The sequence below is a fragment of the Neolamprologus multifasciatus genome, chromosome 23 (genome assembly GCF_963576455.1).
Source record: "Neolamprologus multifasciatus chromosome 23, fNeoMul1.2, whole genome shotgun sequence".
NCBI lineage: Eukaryota > Metazoa > Chordata > Actinopteri > Cichliformes > Cichlidae > Neolamprologus > Neolamprologus multifasciatus.
The window spans coordinates 333981-352569 of NC_140460.1; the positions used below are offsets into that span (position 1 = coordinate 333981).

Consider the following 18589-nt stretch of genomic DNA (forward strand, 5'->3'; position numbering starts at 1 on the left):
GGCACTGATCTTCGTGTCTGACTGTGGCTGTGGAAAAAAGGCTGGTTTTGCTTAGTCATCCATCTTCTTGGAACAGGTGTTGGCTTCTTCAAGAATCCCCTGTAGCGCACTACTTCACATTCTTAATGAATCAGGGAACGAGTTCAGCTTCCTCCCACAGTTCCTGCTCCTCTCCCAGCAGCTCACTTTAAATACATTTGGCTGTCATGTTGTTGGTGGCTCACTGCTTTTCTCAGAAATGAGTTTACAGCGTAGCTCCTCCCAGATGCCCGCTTCCTCCCTTTGTGTGATAAAGGCTGCATTAGGCAGTATTTGCAAGGAAATCCTTGAATCTTTCCATTAAGTTATAACCTGATATTTGGCAGGTGCTTTGCATTTTCATGAGAAGTAGAACCCGCAGTATTTCTGATCAGCTGTGCTAATTACCGACTGAACAAACTGAATCTGGCAGTTTAGTCCAGTCAGGGTTCAACTTTCTGTTCACTGCACCAGTTTACTTTGAAGCTCAGCGGTCACGCTTTTAACTCATGTGACGTCATCAGAGAGCTTTGAGTGAATGTGTGCGTGCGTGTGTGTGTGCGTGTGTGTGTGCGTGTGTGTGTGAGGGCTCACACGTCTCACCGTGATACAGAATAAGAAACTCAAGAGTGAAAACTGGTTTGGCCAGCTCGGGCACAAACGGCACATCAGATTATAAAGAATCGCATTAAAGACACAAAGGTGCATAAAAGAAGTCTAGATATATATTTGAATTAAAAAAGATATAGCAGCTTTAAAAACCCACTATCATGTTACACAGAGCACTAATGCACCAACACTGCTCAACAACAAGGTGCTGGAAATCAGGTCGTTAACAGAAAACTGATCTCGGAGGATTTTGTTATCCCAAGAAAAACAGCCTAACGTGTGCCAGTGAAACAGCATTTTTGCTTCTGAGACTTTTCCACCCAAACAAACACTTTTACTTGTTAGAGGAAACAATCACAGCCTGCTGGAATTCGATAACAATCAAAATAAGTGCTGCTTTCTTTGTTTGGGAAGTAATTCCAGGGAATGTCGCTGTGTGATAAAATGGAGCTTTTTTCCCTCAGTGACAGTGAATTTTTATTTGCCTTTTATGTAAGCGCGACCTTTTGTAAAGGTTACTGTTTATCCTCTGTTCAAGCTGAAAGGCTCGTCTGAAGAGTGAGAAAAGACGATGTTTAAACACCATTTCATTCCAGGAGCTTAAGTTTGCTTTATCCAAAAGCTAGTGTTATGACCCAAGATCATGTAGGCCGTGTGTGTGTGACTCCTCCCACCAGAGGATGGCTGTGGGTTTTTCTCTTCTCTCCCTCAGGTGTGGACACTACGGATGGGTACCGGTATGTTCTGACATAAACGGTAGTAACCAGACCGAAAAGCAGCGCACATGTCGATGCTTTTTTTCCTGAGCTGTGACACACTTCAGATTCTAGCCAATCATTTTACGTTTCCGAGGATAGTAGGCGGGTCCAGGTACGTACGTTCTTTTAGAGCAGAGCTACAGATTAAAAACGCCCAAGGCGAAGCGGTCAAAAGTCTGGCTGTACTTCACAGCAAAAGATGCAAACTCAGCAGCTGCAACAAGTGCTTTAAGCTGATACTGTGATACTGTCAAAGGAGGTAACACCTCAAATCTGATGAAACACCTGGCGACGCATAGCGTTTTTTAAAAGCCGAGAAATGCGCCGTATTTGATAGCTTGCTGCGAGACCTCACACCGAGCACATCTACTGCGGGTGTGGTGCCTGTTATCGACCCGGAGTTAGCAACATCCCCCAAAAACCCGAAGAGGAGAGTCCTGGCCCCTAGCCCTGCCAGTGTAGCAGAAATGATGAGGATGATGATGCAGCAGCAGCCGTTCTTCTCTGCGTGAGGAGCTTAATGTTGTTCGTGTGTAATTTACGTTGAGTAGGCTAACCACGTTATTACATTAATGCATGTAAGGTGAACTAGCAAACACCATCATAGCTACATGCAGCTGTCTTCTTGTTTGATGGCAGATACTCCCTTCACCCTGGACAAAAAGGCTAAAATGACCAAAGAAAAAGTGGAAAACAGTTAAACATGAGAGGTTTTTGGACAAAGTTTGTGTTTTTTCCATTGTTTAAGCTGCTTCCAGCCAAGAGTGATACCATATATGCCCTATAGCTGCAGAAAAGGCTAACATTGTTATCTTTTTACAAAAAAACAGCTGAACATGAGAGGTTTTTGGACAAAGTTTGTGTTCTTGATTCTTTAAGCACCGGTTTGAGCACCGTTTAAGCACCGGCACCGTTTCAAAAGTACCGGTTTGGTACTGGTGTCGGATAAAACCTAAACGATACCCATCCCTAGTGGACACCTGGATGTGTCTTACTGGAGTCCAGTGCCGGCGGGTCGTTGAGTGGAATTCATTCCTGCTCTGCGATTGGATAATTGGCTGATCACCCAGTATTTAACCACCAGATGACAGCCATGCTCCAAGCCTCCACCACCCAATAAACCACTTGTGGGTCTGATTGTTGTTACTTAGACAGTCTTTGCCTAAAAATATTTATCAGTTGGTATCAGTGAGTATAAGCTGATGTGTGTGTCTGGGTTTGTTCATTGCTGTTGTAAATAGATTTGTAAAGTAGTGTTTGTGTACCTCTGTCACTGTGTATCTGCTGGTACGGGTCAGTTTTCTCCTGTTTGGGTAAAGTTGTCTTTTGGTTGTTGTTTCATGGGGAAGCTTCGGGCCCTTCAGGGATCTTCTGTTTGTTATTCTTTTTGTTTGCTCGCTGCCAACGTAAATGGCTGCATAGCACTTTGGAAGGTACTCTGTTTTTGCTCTTGGGTGGTGTGAGGAGGAGGTCACTTTTCTTGTTGCTTTCAATTCACTCCAAGAACATAACACTAGTTTGGATGTGTGTTTGGGACCATTGTCCTATTGGAACACCCAGTCGCCCCCAAGTTTCTGCCGTCTAGCTGTTGATTAGAGGTGAATTTGGAGTTGGTCCTCCTCCATCATCCACTTTGTGCAGCACCAGCGTTACTGCCACCAGTTTGTACGGTGTTCTCAGGTTTGAAAGCCTCACTTTTACTCCTCCAAACATACTTTTTAAGCCTGGAGCCAAATAACTCCGTCTTTGTCTCATCTGAGCATAAAACATTTCTCCACATGGCAGCCTCTCAGTTATTAGCATCCCACTCATTGTTTCCTGAGGTCAGTTTCTTGATCATTGATAAGCAGTCAGTCATTTCAGTCGTTGTGCAAATGTACTGTTTAAAGGGTTGGAAACCTGCAGTCAGCTGAGACTGAAGTTAGTTTTGAATTAGTTTCTTTGTAGTTTTGATAGTTGTGTAGTCCTGCTTTTCCTGCTGTCTGCAGCCCTGCACTGTCCTCACAGAGCCTGTTTTGAATCAGCTAAACCAGGCTTGTTAACCAGTTGGATGCAGGAGTCAATAAAAAATACAATTCTCCAAATAGTCGCGTCCCCATCTGTGTGGGTGTCGGCAGACATTTACATCACCAACAGAGGCTGAAGGCAGCATGTTAGTCTTGAAAGTCTGTGCTGGTACGAAACTTGGAAAACTGAGTAAAGATGAGCGATTGCAGGGTCCAGATGTCTGAATCCAGCCGCTGGATCTGGTGCGCTGATTGAAACAGATGTTTACTCTATTTTCACAAACACAAAAATAAACGATGATCTGCAACGTTCTGCAGAGAAACATTAGTTACTGACAATCACATGGAAAAAGGTTATGACACCCAAACCAAGTCACAGACCACTGTTCCCATGGCAACAGCGGAGGACAGTGAGTCACATCCCAGCACAAAAACTTCTCCGGAAGCGTCCAAGCAACATTACAGAAGCCCAGAGCTCTTTGGGATTCAAATGTTCCCCTAATCGCCTGTTTTTAGTGCTACTTACTTTCCAGCCTTTGATGCCCTGTTTGAACCTTTTCAAGACATTTTGCACCACCTTAGTTGGGCAAATATTTAACCTGTACAAATGATGGAGGATCCAGACAAACCAGAGGATGGGGGCATGGCTCCGACATAGCCAGGATTTCTTTGTGTTCGCTGGATCAATAAAACCTAAATCCCAAAAATTGTTTATCTTGTGACTTTATAAGTTCATAAATCTTTTGTTCATTCAGTACTCTCAGTGCTGGCCTTTAATTTCCAGTGTGACAGATGCAGATTAGACCTCTGAAACACAGAAGCTGCTACATTTGAGCAAAGTGATCTGGCCACAAACACTTATTTTCAGACTCAGGGAATCTATGCAAAGTCCTGTGACCATGCAGGGGATTGATGTCAGGATGTTTTAAACTTTAACCAGCTGGACTCAAAGGGTCTGCTGCCAACTGCACAGGCACCACAGGACACTCCTGAAGGTCTGCTGACACCAAACAGTCAGAGCTTTTCTGACAACTAAGCATGGACCTACACGTTTCCACCACACTTGTTGCACACACAGCACACACGGGCTACTGTTGCTGGTAGGCACATATTTAACTGCACAGTTACAAACCATCAGCTTCAGACTCTGCATTCCTTATTAAACTGCTCGTATGTGAATCAGTCTTTCATGTATGGAGTACGGCTGACAAACACAGTATTATTATAGTGGGAATAACGTGTGTTTAGATGAAAGATGACATATTATTCTTCAAGCTGGCATACGCTCTCAACTCGCTGTGAGAATAGAAGGAAGCCGGCTTCTCATCAGACAGTTTCACTGCAGGCTTTTGTGTTGTGCTGAAGCCAATTCAGATACAGATACAAACAAGCGGGTTTCCTGATATTGTCACCGACCATCTGCTCCCTGCAGGCTCATCACGCGACCCCCAGTGACCTTTATTTCCTTGTAAATAAACAAAGACCTAAGCAGACTTTAAATAAGTTAATAAGTGCTAAAGGAAGGATAGACGTGATGTAATTAAGGCAAAGTCAGATGAAATCTGGGACTTGAATTGCAGCAAAATGTTTTGATGAAGCCATATTTCAGGAAAGGGCGGAGCCTGAGCCAATCGAGCAGGCGATGCAGGCGGCGTGTTTACAAACACGTATCCTGTGAACCAAATATGCTCAAATAATTTAGTAACTGTCAAAGGAAAAATAAAGAGTTTGTTCACGTCAGCACGAGCCTGCTGCTGTGCATCACAAAGGAAAAGAGTCACAATGAGGATGCTGACATTCAGCGTTTGCTTCAAAGACCTTTAACGGATGTTTGGGAATCACAGCGCTGTGCAGAGACCTTGAGCCATCCTTCATTCCTGTATGTTTGGCTGCCAAAGACGCATTCTTGCAATTTCTTAAAGTGGTCTGGAGCAAAGTTTCTCCCGACTTAGCAAACAAGCAATTTTCAATTGTGCCTCTAAGTTAGTATCGTCTCTTTAAAGAAAACAAATCATTTGTCTGTTTTTAGTTAAATCTATAAAAAATGTCAAAGGAAACACAGTTTGACATCCCCAAAGAGCCATCAGGGGAACACCGGCCAAAATGTCAGCTTGGTGAGGTCTGCCCTTAAAAAACAAATGAGGACAAACACAGATCAGCAGCATCTGAACGTCACATCCTTACAAAACATGAGAAAGTCCAGCACCGGCGACCCAGTGATCACAGGCCAGCAGGCTTTCAGTGCAAATACATCTGACAAACCCAAAAAGAGAAACAACACTATTGTCAACGTGACTAATCGGCCAATTCATCTGTGACGGCTCAGAAACTGCGTCCAGCAACTCGACCTGCAGACTGGTCGGCTCAGGCTGATCATACGTCGCTAACTGGTCTACGTAGATTCAACTGGATCAGAGAGTCACTGCCCTGATGTGATATCCAGAGTAGAGGCACATGCAGGGTAACCATTAGGTGATCATCATCACAACAATCATGTAGGCTAATATTACATTTCTGCAGATTTGTAGGCTCAAAAGTTGACAGACATCAGGAGGTGTCTTCCAAAGAGCTTTTTTATTATTTGTTTGAAAAAGAAAAAACTTTTCTTCATTATTTTCTTTCTGAATTATTTGAAAGAAAATAATAAAGAGTGAACTGATTCCCATTTGACTTATTTTGATAGGAGCCTAAGCAAAGATGTTAAAGTGATGTTAAAGCGACTCTTCTTTAGAATAGTCGGTGTTTCCAGTCATCACTTAATTAGCTTGATACCACTTCCAGGAAAAAGTTCTTCCCATCAAAGGCTGCGGAAGGAAAAAGGGGGCCTCACCCTTACACTTTAAAAACAGGAGGCAGCAGCGCTCTCGCACAAAGGTCTGAGCAACTACGAGGGAGGGACTCCTTTAAATCAGCAGCTACTGACTTCAGCTCATCACTGTTCTCCGTCTCACAACAAGTCTCAGGACTTATTGATCTGCTGGATAACATGGCCGCGTCCGGACTGCAGCTCCTCGGCTTTTTTCTCTCCCTGGTCGGAGTCGCTGCCACTGTTGCCGCCACTGTTATGGTGAGCTGGAAGAAGCTGGTCCAGGGCAAGCACCGCTCCTATGAGGGCTTATGGATGTCCTGCGCTGGTGTCCAAGACAGAATGACCTGTGAAATTTATCAGTCCATCCTGAAAATGCCGAGTAAGTTTGCATCGCACCTACAATCATCTCAAAGCAAGACGCTGCTTTTTGGGTAAATGTAGTTACAGTTACTTTGGAGTTTAGCCACCGAGCCATCAGAGAACAAACCAAATCTTTCTCTCACCAGCGTAGTAAAGCTGATATTTGTGCTTCTGTTCGCTGCAGCTGAGATTCAGGTTACCAGGGCCGTGCTGCCGGTCAGCCTCCTCCTCTCTGCTCTGGCTGTACTCGTCTCCACAGTGGGGATGAAGTGCACCCACTTCATGGATGGTGTGCCAAAGAGCAAATCCATGATAGCGATGATCGGAGGAATCGCGTTCATACTTTCAGGTGTGTCCAAAGCCTGTGCTCAGACTGAAGTACTCTACACCAGTCATAATGAAGTTAGCAGCTGCGAGCGTTGTTATTGGTCAGTAGTGAACAGGTGGGTCAGCGTCCACGAGTGCTGGAATGATCAAAGATGTTTTCTTTCATTAGGCGTGTTGACCATCATCATCACCTCCTGGTTCGTCAACATGGTTTTCTCTTACAGTGGACACAAGCTGTTTAGGTGCTGCCATCAACACACACACACACGCGCACACACATTGTAAATAAACACGCAGTGGGCTAAATTAATGCTGCTCTGCTCTTTTTGGCAGACCTGAGTTTGGTAGCGCCGTGTTCGTGAGCTGGGTTGGTGGACTCCTCACTGCGGCCGGTGGTGCTTTCCTGAGCTGTCGGAGATGCTGGAGGACAAACCCTCCAGTGTCCACGAGCTCCAGCCACTTTCTTTCTACCAATCACTCCAAGTCCAACTACGTCTAGTTGGAAAGGCCACAAGAACCTGAAGAAGGAGCCGGTTTGTGGATTATTTAAAGAATACGTTCGTTCACTGAGAGATCTTTGAGATCGGAGTGAGGATTGCTCAGAAGAATCTGCTTTCTCCTGCTGTAAAGATGTCGAGGTTCAAAGTTTAAAGTCTGAAAAAGTCCACAAATCGATAAACATACAAGTGAGCATGTCAGGTAGAGTTTCTTTATAATGGCACTGAAGACAAACAGTTTGAAGTGTGGCCACATGTAAAGTGGAGACAGCGTAGTTTCCGATACTTTTCCGATATACAGATTTGTTTGTGTGTGTTTTATGTGTTTATTTGTGTCTGTGATGCTTCCTCTGATCAGATAACATTTTGTATCAACATTTTGTATATTTTGAGAAGAAAAATAAAATAATTTTGTTTTTTATAATCTGTGTTTTCCTGTTTTTGATTAGCCACACAGGCTAACTTTCTGCAGAGCACCTGACAGGTTGATGGTTCATGAAATCAACAAATCAGAAGCAAGTGAGCAGAACTGAAAGACAGAAACACGTGCAGTCAAACATCTACCATATGAAACATTAATGCAGTTCAATCATCTTCAGAAACTCACAGAGACAAAAATACATCATGTGATCGATAATAACCAAGATTCTTATTATTATTATTAACTGATGAAGCTCAGATCATTAGGATGATGTTTAAAAATGTATTTTAATGTGAAGCTGTGTTACTCTGGCGAGGTGATGTGGCTGGTCACACCTGACCAGCGGTCCCGTTCCCACAGCACCAAAGCATCATTCACTGGGAATATCAGCTGCTGTCAGTCTGTGACGCCATAATGTGACACAAAACTGCACAAACATTCATAAGACTTGTTTACTGTAACCAGGCGGTACTTATCTTAAGCGCCGCCGTGTACGAGTAATGATGTCATACTTTCCTTCCTTTCACAGATGCTGTCATTAAGCCCATTACTCCAGACCATTAGGACCATATCCAAGGTCGCTCTCAGAGAAACCTGTTGCATTACATTCAGTCAGCATTTAGTGGGTCACCCGTTTGAGATAAGCACGGCCATTGTTTAGAAAGTAAGTGATAACTGATGAGATTTGACTATAAGCTGCATTTTCAGGAGGCAAAAACAGAAGCTGTTTACCGACTTTGGTTCATGTTCATGTCATGAGACTGGGCTGCGGTCTGAGTGTGATGGATACGTGAATCGTTCGATTAAATAATTAGAGTGAGAACATTAACACAGGTTCGTTTGTTTCTGAGTCACAGTGGGGAGAAATTAGCTCAGTCTTCACTCGAAACATAACAAAAAGTGGACGTGAGTGGATGCAGTCTGGGAGCGACTGTGTGCTGATGCAGTTATTTGATATTTGATCTGTGCTCGTTTGTTCATGTCTAACTCGACTGCTGAGAACAACAATCAGGTAAATAGTTTTATTCTATAGAGAATCCAGCACTGGACAGCTTGCTGCTACTTGTCGTTGCTCCAATAAATAAATAAATGTCCTCCACCCAAGTTTCACTACAGGAAGTAATCCAGTGAAACTGGCCTTGTTCAACAGCAGAGCTAACTGATCACGTGACTAATTCTGTGGCCACTTCGGAGGTGCCACCTTGTTGGATTTGTATTGTGTAGCATTCCTGTTTCACAACTGCACTGTGGCGAGGTGTGGTTTGTGGCTCAGCTGCAGGGGAGGGTGGAGCAGCGGGTTTGGGTGTGGCCCCCACAGATGACCCTCCATCATTCCTTTCCTATTTGAGTAGCTGCTGGGGCCCAGAGGAGGGTGGAGAGCAGGGCGGAGCTGTGTGCTGGGCACCGTAAACAAACACTCACGAATCCTGCAGAGCTGCGTGTCAGTGTTTGTGATTAACGAGGCTGCCAAACTCTTTCAGTGAGTCATCTTTAGATAATTACATCTGATCTACCTGATGAATCATTACGTAAACGTGTCTTTTTTATTGTAAAGAGCGTTCTCTGATCCAGGAACACTTTAGTAATTATGTATTGAGATTCTTCATTTGTAAGAACCCAGAGATTCTTTAATAAGCGACATATATGTGTGTGTGTGTAGGTTAGACATATAAGCAGAAGCTGCTGTGGTGAAGGACCTTCATGTACATCTGCTATATACAGTTTCACTTAGCTTCAGTAGTTTTATTGTAATTATTTGTTTTCAAACAAGTATTTAATAGTGGGTAAAGTGGATCTTTGGGCCAGTTGTGTCCCTGCCCAGAGTGGGACCACCACACTTGTAAACCCATGAGTTTCAGTTTCTTAATGAGTCTTTGAAACCCAGCAAACCCTTTCAGATATTCAGAAACCTCCAGCTGCTCCTACAGGTCACTGCAGGTGTGCTGTGTCTGTGCAGAGGGGTTATTAGGGTAACATGTGGATGCTGATGGTGTGATAAAAGGTTTCAGGCTCTGAAGAAGATCACTGATGTTTACATGCTCACACCAACGTTTGTTTTTCCAGCTGTGTCATGTACATATCACATATATGCACAACCAGTGTGTGGCAGCTTATATGACTGGTGCTCCTCAACACTTACTGGCATGTCTACAGCTGGTTATTTAAATTGGACTGAATGTCAGAAAGACAAACATCTGTCTGTGAAGTGAAAACTAAACTGTGGAACTGAGAAATTCATCTGGTCAGACAGGAGAGATGGAGCTCCTCGATATTTCCTGCTGAGGATCCAGGAACAAAGAATTTAACTTTCGTGTGATTTTCTTCCTGTTTACCACCCAAACACACCAGATGTCAGTGGTCAGCCCAGGATGTCGTCTGTTAAGACCAAAAACAAATTTCCATTACAGAGGACAGAAATGTCCTTGTTCTCAGGAGGATATTCTCTTCAGCTGCAGGTGGGTGAGCTCTGTGGTTGTAGCGCCATCTACTGATGCAATCCATACATAAATTCATCCACACATAAGGACAAACTTTGCTTCTGGCTGCTTAAAGGCAATTGAAACATGTTCCAATAATGTATAAATATCAACCAAACAGACACATCGAAAGTGTCCACACACACACACACACACACACACACACACACACAACAAAGCTCATCTGCACGCCCACCTGTGACATACAGAACTGTTCCCTTTAAAAAGTTATTGTTTTCAAAAGCTTTTGGTGCCACATCCTGCCCAAACGTCACTGAGGTCAGCCTCCCAACAGCTTCCTGCTTCACACTGGGAATGTTTTGTTGAAGCTCTTTTTTTCTACTTTTGCTTATTTTATTATTTGTTGATCCTTGTTTTTGCTGTTTTATTCATTCATAAAAACTTTTTCATTATTGAAATGTTTTGCTTTTCATTTCCATGTCTCTTTGTTTCCCTTCTTTTTTGAGATCTGCAAAACTTTTATTCATAATAAGCAGGCTTATTATAAGCAATCTGAATACCCACACACAGTGAATTCTTTGCCTGAGAGGTGCATCACAGTCAGGGCAGACGTGGGCCAGACGTCCCGGGTCTCCATAGAGGGACGGACTGAATCAAGCCTGGAATGAAATCTTTGTTTCTCTTTGTCGTTTTTTTATTTTATAATGTCATAACCTACTCAACCAAGGTGATGTAATTTTAGTGTTACAGTTTGATCAACACAAATACCGGTAAGTTCGTACACTCTGTTACCAGGATTATTAGTGTAGCCTGGTCTCAAATATCTATTTTAGACCCTACAGGTTAAGGATATAAACATTGTCATGTAAAGACTTTATTGTAAATATTTCACGTGTTTAAAAAACAAAAAAGAATTCAAATGCATTAAAAACGTGTTTAAAATCACAATAAATAGAAGTCAATCATAATTTAAGTGTTCACGGAGTTAAAAGTTACAAGAAAACCAAAGGTTTGTTATCTAATGTGAAACAAGGAAAACTTTATATTTGCTGCAAGTTGTTTTACACGTTCATTTTGGGTTGTCAATCTTACATTTTCTTTTATCCCATTGGATTAGGGTTAGGGTCAGTGAAAGAAGAAAAAAACACTAACTAAGCTAGTGAGAGTCGGCAGCTGCACGTTACCGGAGGCGGTTGTATACCAGAGCTAACGGGAGAATAGTCAAAAACAATAGCCGTGGATGCAGAGTCTACCGGCGATCAAGAGTTGGGAGTTCGCCTTGTAATTGGAAGGTTGCCGGTTCGAGCCCCGGTTCGAGCCCCGGCTCCGACAGTCTCGGTCGTTGTGTCCTTGGACAGACACTTCACCCGTTGCCTACTGGTGGTGGTCAGAGGGCCCGGTGGCGCCAGTGTCCGGCAGCCTCGCCTCTGTCAGTGCGCCCCAGGGTGGCTGTGGCTACAATGTAGCTGCCATCACCAGTGTGTGGATGGGTGGATGACTGGATGTGTAAAAGCGCTTTGGGGTCCTTAGGGACGAGTAAAGCGCTGTACAAATACAGGCCATTTACCTTCCTGTTATGCACTGTGTTACCCTGTGATGAGTGAGTACTGAATGTAGTATTGAGCTTAAACAGAATGTAGAAGTACTTAAAATGTATGATGTTAATCGCGAGTTAGCATGTTAGCATTTTAGAGCCAGTAATAGCTATGTAGTAGTAAGCTACAGATTACTCTATGGAACTAAATAGTAATCTGTAACGCACAGTGGACCGAGAGGAATTCTCTGGACCCTTCTGCTGTGGATAGGATTTCCGTGGGTTTGTCCCAGTGTACTCAGCAGCCGGGTGTACCGTAGTGATGTTCGATTCGTGAACGAATCGTTCAATACTCGAGAATCACTTTACTGACTCGTGAATCATGATTCACAAGCCCAACTGACTCACTGACTCATCCCTGTTTCTGTTAGCAAACTAATTCGCTTAGTAGAAATATATTTAGCTTCTAATTAAAATTGTGGGGGGGAAAAAACAACAGCCAGTTTCTTAACAAAAGCATTTCTGCTCTGAACTGGAAGAAAAAACCCTGAGTAGAAGCTCACATCAAGAAAATAGCTCCTCGGTTCACAGTAGCATTGCTCTGCTAACATGCTAACAGCACATTTGAGCTACTCACCCCCTCCCTCCTGTGCTGAATCGTAAGCGTAAGCGAATCACTCAGGACTCGCTCACCCCCTCCCTCCTGTGCTGAATCATAGAGCGAACGAATCACTCAGGACTCACTCACCCCCTCCCTCCTGTGCTGAATCGTAAGCGTAAGCGAATCACTCAAGACTCGCTCACCCCCTCCCTCCTGTGCTGAATCATAGAGCGAGCGAACGAATCACTCACTCACTAACCCCCTCCCTCCTGTGCTGAATCATAGAGCGAACGAATCACTCAGGACTCGCTCACCCCCTCCCTCCTGTGCTGAATCATAGAGCGAGCGAACGAATCACTCACTCACCCCCTCCCTCCTGGCTCACAGCTTCTTCTTCTTCTTGGTTGGCAACCAATGTTAAGGTGCATTACCGCCCCCTGGCTCACAGCTCAGTGGACATTTAGATGAGAAAATATATTTAAATTTAACACATTTAAGGAAAATACTAATAAAATACAAATAAACAAAATAAATGTTTATTAAGCAATTTTGATAAGAAATTGCTTAATTTTAGAAATGTTTTTGCTCTTTTTTGCTCTATAAAATAGTTGTTGTTTTTTTTAGAATCATTCATCTTAGCAGTGGGATTTACATGAAAAGAGAAACAAATTAAGTTTGAGTGAAAATGTAAATTTTTTGCACTCTCTGGTCAACTGACTCAGTGAATCAAATGACTCAAAAAACCCGACTCACTTTGGTGAGTGACTCATTAAAACTCGATTCAGTAAAAAGAATCAAATTTACCATCACTAGTGTACCGCTAATTCCGACCACGTTGCCGTGTGGAGGCCGCACGGTCACAAAGCGAGCCCGCCCCTCAGCTTGCCCTCGCGCGCTTAGCACAAAGGGAGTAGACCTGAGCACGTGCGTTTCGTTTTTCTGCTTGTTTAACACGTGAAGCGGCCGTTTGTGTGTTTTCTGTCCCAACGAGCCCGAGCAACGGTTTCAGAAACTGAGCTTACAAAGGTTACAAATTTGAACAGAACTTAAAGGGGAGTATTTTGGATAAATGTGTTTTCTAAAACATTGACTGTGAGTGTGAAGAGAAAACATCCAATTGAATTGTAAGGAAATTTTTATTTAAGTCATACGTTATTTTGACTAAATCTTACATCTTGAATTTAAAGTTTTGTGTTGTGTCATATTTATTATTTACAGAGTTTATAAGTGGTAACAGTTACTACAAAGTAACAACGGGTTAACATGTTAGATAAATTCATGATTCTTGGTGAAGATTAAACAGAACTCATATTATTTTCACTAAGTGGAGGCACTGCCAATATTAAGACTTCTACAAAGGTTAAAACTGGTTATTGTTTCTGCTGTTTACCAGTAAAATTAAGTAACGTACCCAGGGCCCCGCTCGTAGTACTATCATCACCTTAACCGAGAGTTGATCCTGAGCTACGTGAGTTGGGTGCTACATTAGATTATTGACAGTGATGATGGAGCGTGTGTCTGCGTACAGGATCGTTAGCACGAAGACAGATTTTGAAAGATGGTAAAAACAATGAAATCTCCAGCTTGATGCTCCAAGCAAAACTCGACTGACTCCAGTGTGGAGTTAAAGAAAGGTTAAAAAGTGTGCGCACCGTTGTGTCGAGTTCTTGGTGCAATAATTTGTTAAAAATAAGTAATTTAAAAAGTCATGTGGCACAAAAACATCTTTCCTGCTGCTGTCACCAACATCTGCCTGCAGGCAACAACAAAAGAAACTTCCTTGGAAATAAGATTTGACTCAAGCAGACTAAGCAAGTCAAACTTAACAATGCTGGAAAGAAAAACAGAATAATAAATGAGTTAAGTGGCACATTCAGATGGAATCTGTAACTTTAATTGCTGCAAAATGTTTGTGCTTATTTCAGGAAAGGCTGGACCCTGATCCAATCTAACAGGCAAAGCAAATGTTAACAAACAGGCATCTTGTGAACCAAATATGGTCAGATAATTTGGTAACTGCCGAAGTAAATGAAGCGTTTGTCCACGTAAGCGCGAGCTCGCTGCGTTAAATGGAGGAAAGGAATGACAATGAGGACGCTGACGTTCAGACGTTTGGTTCAAAGATCATCTTTAATGGATCTCGTGGGTCTCAGAACGTACAGTACTGTGCATTGTAAATTGTGCTTGTGCAATCGTTTATCAGTTGAAGCATGCAGCACAGAAGTTACAGAATAAATCCAACAAATGTTTGCATGTGTAAGATGTGCTGCCTTACAGTAACTCTGCTTATTTTCTTCATTCACTGTAAAATTATACTTACAAATGTCGATCTCAGCACAGTTTGAATCCTGCAAAGCTTAAAGTTTAAAGTATGTTTTGTATCGTACATCAACCCAAAGATGCATCCAATAATTACACATTAAAACATATTAGATAACTGCTGTGACTGTGTACCTGTAATGACAGTTGTTTTCATGACTAATCAGGTCGTTGTTGTGTGATGGGCTCACAGTTTAGTTCCCTGCACCCTGTTGCAGGCTCATAGGTGCAGGTTAAATGCACGAGGCATGCGCCACACCTGAAGCACATTTTTGATGCAAAGTGAAACCGTGCAGAAAAATCAGATTTGCACCGATCTTGAAATCTTGTGTCTGTGCTCTTTGAGACCCAGTTTGATCATCAGGCCAGATTTGCAGAAACATTAAATGCTTAATATTAAAATTCTACTCATGGAGGTCATCAGGAGGACTCGTCCAAAGAAGAGGAATCTTTTTCGTATTTGTTCAAACATGTTGTGTCTTTCCTTAGCATGTCAGTGTAATCTATGTTATCATCATTAGTTAATTAGCAAGATAAGACTTCCTGGAACATTTTCTTCCCATCAACGGCTGCAGGAGGAAAAAGGGATCTAGAGCGTGACGCATCTTGGACTTTAAAAACAGGAGGCAGCAGCGCTCACGCATAACCGAGCAACTACGAGCGACTACTGACTCCAGTGGCACTCATCAGCATTTCAGGTAATTTGGACATTCCCAAAGACGCTTCAGGACTCGTCGATTAAGTTAACTCCTCTGCTGGATAAGATGGCCGCATCTGGATTACAGCTGCTTGGATTTTTTCTCTCCCTGGTCGGAGTCGGTGCGACTGCTGCCGCCACTGTTATGGTGGACTGGAAGAAGCTGGTCCAGGGCAAGCACCGCTCCTATGAGGGCTTATGGATGTCCTGTGGTGGCGTCCAAGACAGAGCCACCTGTGAAATTTACCATTCCTTTATCAAACTGCCAGGTAGGTTTGATTGCACCCCAGCTTACAACAAGGGCTGTAATTAGTCAGAAATGTCTCAAAGTAAAAATGTTTGTGTGGAATTACTTCCAGCTTTTTGTTGAGCTTTTACAAGCAAAAATGTTCTAAAACTGATATTTAATGTATAATCTACATTTACAGTTTAGCAAACGTTCCCATATTTGTGTTTCCTGTAGATGAGATTCAAGCAACCAGGATAGCGCTGCCACTCAGCCTCTTCCTCTCTGCTCTGGCGATGCTTGTCTCCACAGTGGGGATGAAGTGCACCCACTTCATGGACGGTGCCTCGCAGAGCAAATCTGTGACAGCGATGATCGGGGGAATCATGTTCATGCTCTCAGGTGCGTTCAGATCTAAACCTAAATTAAGTGAGTGGAGAGACTAATGTATTCACAACAATGTGCTGTTAAAATGTCAGCTGCAGTGATGGACGATATCATGTGCTGTCTGTAGGTTTATTGACCATCATCATCACCTCCTGGTTTGTCAAAGTTGTTCTTCAGAACTTTTATCACTCGCCTCCTCTAATCAGGTACAGCTGACACACATCGTCACATAAACTCTGTGAGCAAACATGCAGCGCGCTGAGTGTTTATTTGCTCTCTCCGGCAGGTCTGAGTTTGGTAACGCCGTGTTTGTGAGCTGGGCCGGTGGACTCCTCACTCTGACTGGAGGTGCTTTCCTGAGCTGTCGGAGATGCACGGCCATGTCCTCAGTGTCCATAAGCTCCAGCCGTCTGCTTCCCACCAGTGATCCGAAGTCCAACTACGTCTAGTTGAAAGCAAAGAAGAAGAAAAAACTTTCACTGAATAATGAGGTCATATCAGGATCGGTCGTGTTGTTTCCCACAGTAAAGATGTGAAGGTTCAACACTGAAATTTCTTCTGTAATTACAGGTTTATGTTTGTGACCCTGTCGTCCTCCTGCACACGTATAAAATCATCACGTTTATAATAAGATTTAAATAAGATTTGCTTTCAGTGTGGCCATAAAGTGCAGCACTTTCTGTTGTACTTTGTAGATCTGTTTGTGTCTAAAGTGTGTGATTCATTTTGTAACTCGTCAGTTTTTTTATTGTTTGCATAATTAAATAAAAGTGTTTTGTTTTTGTTTTTTTTCTCGTCTGGGTTTTCCTGTGTTTGATCAATGATATTTAAATGATATTTAAATGATATTTAAAGCCTGGACATTTTAAAAAGGCGCCTTTGGGAAGACAGAAACTTTATATGAAGTTATTTAAGTTTGTTATTTATTATTAGATGCTGACAAAAACAACAAAAACCCACAACCATGAAGCCACTGCAAGACTGTATTTTTAATGGAGGGAGAATTTGGAGGTTGTGCTCTACGTGCAACAATACAAAAGCATCTTTTATCAGCTGCACACTCTTCAGTAGTCTGTAGTCTCGCCAGCGTCATCCTCCACGCTGTTGCATGCTGGGGCAGCAGGTTAAGTGTCGCAGGTGGCAACAAACTCAATAAACTGATTTGCACGGCCAGGAATGCTGAGGTGGTGTCAGAGAGGCGGATGTTGTCCAAGATAAGGACAATGCTAGACAATACATCCAACCCACTCCATGACATGCTGGCCAATCACAGGAGCACGCTCAGCGAGAGACTGAGATTACCCAAATGCACCACAGAGCGACACAGGAAATGATTCCTGCCCGTGGCCGTCTCACTCTACAGCTCCTCCATCTAATGAAGAGTCACACTGCAGCAGTCGTGCACACCCTTCATCGTGCACACCCTTCATCGTGCACACCCTTCATCGTGCACACCCTTCATCGTGCACATCCTTCATCGTGCACACCCGTCATCGTGCACACCCTTCATCGTGCACACCCGTCATCGTGCACACCCGTCATTGTGCACACCCTTCATCGTGCACACCCTTCATCGTGCACACCCTCTGCAGAGAAAATAAGAAGCTTTACAGTTTGGTAAGAGGGCGCCTTTATTTCCACCATATAAACTGAACTTGTGTTATTTGCAGGGATATTTATAATTGTTTTGTTACATTTTGTAACTTTGTAATATTTGTCATTATTGATTCTGTCAGTCGCTGTTCTTACTGTCTGGGAGCAACTGTGGTCGCATAATTTAAAATATTCAGATTCCAGTTTTCAGTAATACTCTGCTTGCTAACCACCACAGCTGTAAAATAAACACAGTGCCATAAGTTTAACATGTGTTCAGACTTTGCTTTAACACACAAACTGCATTTGGTTGAATATAAAAAGTCCATAAGAGTTTGTTGTTTGCTGTATCCAGGCATCAGTTATCTTAAACGCCACAGTGTACAAGTAACGAGCGTGTTTTCTCCAGTGTATTCGTTTCCTTCCTTTCATACATGTCATTAAATCCATCACTGTACACAGAAGCGTTGACTCTGCTCTCAGACGAGACAAATTATGGAACGACAGTAAGAAAGCTACTTCTGTTCAGTCTGCATTTCACAGTCATTAGTGTGTAAAACCAACCATTTAAGATAAGCACCACGTGAACATTTGTGTGGGCAAACATACAAGAGGATGGTCGAAGGATAAATACATGCTTTGATTTAATCGTTTGCTCTGGGAGAGAAGAGTGAAATTGATTATTACACATTTGCTCCATTAGTGAGTTTCTAATTTGTGGAAACAAATGATCTCGCTCCTCACTCGAAACATAACACAACGCGGGTGTAGATTTAAGTGGATGCAGACTCTGAGGGAGTGGCCGTGTGCCGCACAGATTCCTTCCTGAACTGTCAGCAAAACAATAACAGAAAGAAAGCAGTCGTCATATCTAATCACTGCCCTGATTCTCTGTGGCTGAAATTTAACGAGGTGCTGAAAACATTTTGGTTCGTAGCAGCACGATACCATCGCACAGCTGCTGTACAGCCACGATGCAAATGACTGCA

The 18589-nt window shown here is 43.0% G+C and overlaps 2 protein-coding genes across 2 annotated transcripts; both read left to right on the plus strand.

The window, feature by feature from the left end:
* The first annotated feature begins 6101 nt into the window (after positions 1-6101).
* On the plus strand, positions 6102-7776 carry LOC146490580 (claudin-7-like). Its single transcript, XM_085152195.1, has 4 exons — positions 6102-6579; positions 6745-6909; positions 7057-7129; positions 7221-7776. The coding sequence occupies exons 1-4, from the start codon at positions 6378-6380 to the stop codon at positions 7384-7386; spliced, it is 606 nt and encodes a 201-aa protein (XP_085008321.1). The 5' UTR covers positions 6102-6377; the 3' UTR covers positions 7387-7776.
* A 7546-nt stretch (positions 7777-15322) lies between these two features.
* LOC146490581 (claudin-7-like) lies at positions 15323-16793 on the plus strand. The gene is made up of 4 exons (XM_085152194.1): positions 15323-15663; positions 15858-16022; positions 16135-16213; positions 16294-16793. Exons 1-4 carry the CDS (start codon positions 15462-15464, stop codon positions 16454-16456), a joined length of 609 nt encoding a protein of 202 aa, XP_085008320.1. The 5' UTR covers positions 15323-15461; the 3' UTR covers positions 16457-16793.
* Positions 16794-18589: the final 1796 nt, after the last annotated feature.